Source organism: Spinacia oleracea, chromosome 2 (assembly GCF_020520425.1).
Source record: "Spinacia oleracea cultivar Varoflay chromosome 2, BTI_SOV_V1, whole genome shotgun sequence".
Taxonomy (NCBI): domain Eukaryota; kingdom Viridiplantae; phylum Streptophyta; class Magnoliopsida; order Caryophyllales; family Amaranthaceae; genus Spinacia; species Spinacia oleracea.
In genome coordinates, this window is record NC_079488.1 from 71,830,168 (window position 1) to 71,835,625 (window position 5,458).

The following is a 5,458-nucleotide window of genomic DNA, read 5'->3' on the forward strand; positions in this document are numbered from 1 at the left end:
AAATGACCATCAATAATATTTATATTTACTATATCTTGTATAATAGTAATTATATGTTTAATATAATTATTATGTATATTATATTCTTTTTATGTTCTTTGTTGTCCTCTATGTTATTAGTTATAAGAGTTACTATATTATAATCACAGTAACTATATGACCATAACAATAACTATAACTATATCTGCAACCCTGCTAGTATATGACTATAATTAATATTAAGAGATATTATATCATGTATAATAGTAACTATATATTTTTAATAGTTACTATATTATTTTTTTCATATTTAAATGTTAAATTATGGACTTAGTTTATATATTATTGATTCAGAAATACAAATATGATGCATCCAGAATTGAAGTCGTGCAAAGAATAACTTCTGCAAGGAAAACAAAAGAAGGAGAAGAAGAAGAAAATTCTGACAACAATGAAAACCAAGGAAGGGTAGTGGAAGGAGAGGACGAGGACGTGGAAGGAGAGGACATGCTGGTGGAATGAAGGGACGTGGACGTGGCAATTAGTACGTATTTTTTAGTTCAAAAAACATTTGAGTTTAATGTGGTTTATTTAATAGATGCAAATAATTAGAATGTTGTAGCTAAAAATAACTAACCATGTAGTTAATATTTTTCTTAATTATTGTTCAAGAGTTATAATTACTCTTTTTTATTTCAGTAATTATATGATATATAATAGTAACTATATAATAGAAAAACTCACTATATGACCTCTAAAACATCTATATCATATTGTTTATTTCAAAATATAGTAATTGTGGTATAGTTAAAAACTTAAAATTACTTTTTTATATGATATAGTTACTCTTTGGATCAAATAGTTATTCTTATCGAAATGGCTATATTATAATATTAGGAAAATTTGGTAATATTAATCCAACCTTTGGTCGATTTTCTTTTATTAAGCTCACCTACGACATATTTTTTAATAATATTACCTTTACTACCCAACGACTTTTATTGGGCCCAACACGTCATAAACCTATTGTAGGCGGTAATATGTCCCTACGTGGCAGTACTATCTCTCGATATATTCAGTCATCATCATCAATTCATCACCATCTCGATGACTTTTTCATCGATTACCGATCACTTAAGCCTAATAAAAGTCGTTGGGTAGTAAAGGTGGGATTATTAAAAAATATGTCGTAGGTGGGATTATTAAAAAATATGTCGTAGGTGGGATTAATAAAAGAAAACCGGCCAAATGTTGGATTAATATTACCAAATTATCCATATTATTATTATTATTATTATTATTATTATTATTATTGTTATTATTATTATTATTCTGAAGATATAGTTATTTTATTGAACATATAGTTTCTATAATTTACTTTTTTTGTCTGCAAGAATGAATATATAATTACTCTTGTTTTTTAGGAAATTTTGGAAATATTAATCCAACCTTTGGCCGATTTTCTTTTATTAAGCCTACTGCCTACCTACGACATATTTTTTTAATAATCTCAATTTTACTACTCAACTATTTTTATTGAGCCCAACAAGTCATAAAACTGTTGTAGGCGGTAATATGTCCCTATGTGACAATACTCTCTCTCTCTCTCTCTCTCTTCTCCCTCGATATATTCAGTCATCATCATCAATTCATCACCATCTCGTTGACTTTTTCACCAATTATCGATCACTTAAGTCCAATAAAAGTAGTTGGGTAGTAAATGTGGGATTATTAAAAAAATATGTCGCATGTGAGATTAATAAAAGAAAATCGGCCAAATGTTGGATTAATATTGCCAAATTATCCTATTTTTTATATAGTTACTCTTTTTTATAACATTAACTAATACTTCCTTCGTTCATTTTTACTCGCAAAATTTGTCATTTTCACGCATACTAATGCACACTTTTGATTATTAATAGCTTTGAATCTCTTTAATTATAAAATTTAAAAAATTGATACTTTGAAATTATACATTAAGACGAATCTAACAAAATCTCACAACACTATATTTTATCTTACATATAAATCACCAGCAACAGTCAAAGTAAAATATGTGAATTGTTAAAAGTCCAAACGTTGCGAGTATTAAAAATCCGAGTAAGTATATAATAGTAACTATGAAATAGAAAGAGTAACTATATGATATAGAAGAGTAACTACATCTATACGATAGAAATATTTACTATATAATATAAAACAGTCAATAGCTTTGTATATACACAATTAAGTAATTGGATTCTTTATCAGAATGACATCAAAAAGTTATTGTATGACTATTAGAGTAATTATATTATAAATAAGTACAACTATATCAACTTAAGAATTACTATATGATCTTTGCAGTAACTATGTCACATATATTAATAATTATATTATTAAAATTTAATGTAAGACTAGTAGAGTCACTATATTACATATAAGTACAACTATATCAACGTAAGAGTTACTATATGGGTCTCGCGTTTTTTGAATCACGTGACCATTGCTGGTCCATGTCATCTTTAAATGCTGTAAAATACCTAAAATATCCCGATCTACACTAATTATAGCGTGGACCTGGTCCATACAAGTGTGATTGGGTGTAAATAGCAGAAATTTAATTTGTGGTTAATTAAAAATTAAATTACATAATATACTCTAGCCCGATCTATTCCACTTAATTATATGCATTAAGGCAAACTAACAATAATCTTGTAGTATTTCATCTAGAGTCACATTATATTTGCCATCAAATCCATCGATTTGCTGCTCGATTTGCTTCCCTTCGTAATGCTTTAAATCAAAGCATATACATACATTTTATCAGAAGTATTTAATCATATTATCGTCTCTAATAAGCGATCTTGGTATGTTATCCTCCTCCAAATGTTGATATACATAGCGCTAGCATCACGCTATCCCCCATTGATGAACACATCTTGATTCAACTTGGTATGAAACCCGAGTTCATGAAGCAGAAGAATCATTTCGTCGATTGTCTAGAGTGACAGCCTGAGCTCCAAATCTACTTCATCTTGCTCACATGATTCGGAATTCTGGTTGCTTGAGCCCATTGATTTCAAGAAATCAATTCTTTGATGCCTAGAGTCCTACAAGTTAAATAAAAACTTGTTATTTTTTATTATTATTAAGAGGGTCAAAGAAAATACTAGAAACAAATAAGAGTAAGACCGTGTATATTTGGACCTACCCTATACATGCGCGAATTAATAGCGAGAGCCTTGTGTACTGGGTACGGTCTTTTTAGGATCAAAGAAAAGAAAACACACCAACAACAACAACAACAAAAAAACTTCTAGCTAACTAGAGCTAATTGTTCTTGTAGATGTACGTACCTCAAAATAGCCAATTCGATCGCCCAATTGTGTATAATTCGAGCTTTCTAGTATGCCATTAGGGTTCCATCTGATCCAAGATAAACATTACAACATTAGCATGATCATACGAGAATTCGGATGCTTAGACGAACAACTTTGAAACTATTGTTGTATATCATGTCAGAAAATACTCCGTCCGTCTCATTTTACTTGCTCTATTTGACCGATATCTGTGAGAGTCATTTGGTCAAAATAGAGCAAGTAAAATGAGACGGACGGAGTATTTTCTGACATGATATACAACAATAGTTTCAAAGTTGTTCGTCTTGCGGCATTACTGAAATCATACTACACTCCCTCTGTCTCTTTTTTCACTTGCGGCATTACTGAAATCATACTACACTCCCTCTGTCTCATTTTACTTGCTCTATTTGACCGATATCTGTGAGAGTCATTTGGTCAAAATAGAGCAAGTAAAATGAGACAGAGGGAGTGTAGTATGATTTCAGTAATGCCGCAAGTGAAAAAAGACTATCCAATTCGTGTAAACAGTATATGATATACTACGTATGTAATCTTGTCCAAAATCGAGGTACAGAAATCGAAATCGAAATCGATGAAAAAAGATAAGTGTAAATACTACGTGATCGAACGTACCTTGTTGCAGTACTAGGTTGCGAATCTTGGTATCTTAAATTCGACCTTTCATGATCTCCAAATACCATCTGCGTATTAAACACATTCATGATAATTAGCTAATAATTTTACAACTCCTGAGTATGGGGAGTTATATGTTTGATTGTCTTATATTATTCGTAGGCAATAATAATGAACATAAAGATGAATTTAACCTCCCAACATTCACATAAAGATGAATAAGTATTGCGGAAGATTCATGTTTAATAATGATGCGAAATCTTTCTGTTTATTAAAGAAGGATATCAGCGCGCTGTCCTAGATGCTAAAAAATCTGGTTGTACTTCCTCTGTCCCATAAGATTACAAAGTGGACTAATAATGTGAAATTTGTATTATCCCTAGAAAATTCCATACTTTTCTCTTCTGAATCACAAATCTACCCCACAGAACATTTTACTGTTTGTAGTCCAAACATATTGCAATCAAGGAGGTGATAAACGTGTGGAATAACCACATTCCACCATTAAAGTCAAAAGATGAACATTGTAGATTTGTAGAAACAAGAAACGTTGACTATAATTTGATGCAAAAGTTGACTTATAGAATTACTCACCATGAAATTAGGATGATGAGCATAAGGGGTAGACGAAGTCGAAGGAGAAGAGCAAGGTTGTGAATAATAAGGATTATAAGATGTTGATGATGATTGTTGTACTCCATAACTTGGTACTCCTTGAAGTCTCATATCTTCCTGCAACATCACATAAACAAAACAAATAAAATCCATTAATTCAAATGAAAATCTAAACCCTTTTCTGAAAACCTAATCTCGAAGAGGGATAAAGGTGTACTCAGATACAAGATAGATAGATAGATACCTGGTGAAAGGTAACGGGAGCGGTAGTGGAGGTGAATCCACTACAACCCAATTGGCTGCGCAGTCGGATTTGTTCCAACTGCGCAACCCCAAGACCTCTTTGAGGTTGTTTAGGCTTCTCGGAGCTACTCTTCTTAGTCTTTCTCGACGACGATGATTTATTATCGTTGGAGTTTCCCATTTTAGGAATCCCAAAATAGCCGCTACCCATATCGATCTTCTGATCTTCTTCTTTATTTGTTTTGTATTTTTGAGAGAGGAAAAAACTGTAGCTTTCAGAAATGAAATCCTCAACTGATTTGCCAAAGCTAATCTCTTTTATATTCTCAGTGTGTAAAGTAGTTGCACCGCTGGATTTGATTGTGATGGCCTTTTTATTTTTTATTCTTTTTTTTTAATTTGAGGGGAATTATTTTTATTTATAGGAGTTTTAAGTTTTATTTTTTATTTTTTATTTTTTATTTTTTAAGCAAATTAATATGGGTTGACGACGTAAGATTCTGTGCAGGATGCATGCTCGTTTTTCTTGCTCAAGTGATTTTAAATTGGGATTACTTTTAGGAAGTTCTAACTATTATGTGCTGTACGCTTTCTCTTTGGTTTTTTTTTTTTTTTTTTTTAATTTTTAATTTTTTAATTTTTTT

General features: G+C 30.9%; 1 protein-coding gene across 1 annotated transcript; it reads right to left on the bottom strand.

Annotated features, from left to right (window-relative positions):
• Window positions 1-2,338: 2,338 nt before the first annotated feature.
• Window positions 2,339-5,169, bottom strand: LOC110804553 (protein SPEAR3). The gene is made up of 5 exons (XM_022010157.2): window positions 4,816-5,169; window positions 4,551-4,688; window positions 3,957-4,024; window positions 3,318-3,387; window positions 2,339-3,071 (listed from the first exon to the last, which is right to left on the bottom strand). The coding sequence occupies exons 1-5, from the start codon at window positions 5,023-5,025 to the stop codon at window positions 2,961-2,963; spliced, it is 597 nt and encodes a 198-aa protein (XP_021865849.1). The 5' UTR covers window positions 5,026-5,169; the 3' UTR covers window positions 2,339-2,960.
• Between the last annotated feature and the right edge of the window lie 289 nt (window positions 5,170-5,458).

Excerpts from the sequence above, each read along its gene's own strand:
- LOC110804553 (XM_022010157.2), bottom strand. The coding sequence starts at position 5,025 with ATGGGTAGCGGCTATTTTGGGATTCCTAAAATGGGAAACTCCAACGAT. Across the intron at positions 3,388-3,956 it reads CAACCTAGTACTGCAACAAG|ATGGAACCCTAATGGCATAC; the intron begins GTACGTTCGATC and ends ATCTTGGATCAG. Across the intron at positions 3,072-3,317 it reads ATCGAATTGGCTATTTTGAG|GACTCTAGGCATCAAAGAAT; the intron begins GTACGTACATCT and ends TTTAACTTGTAG.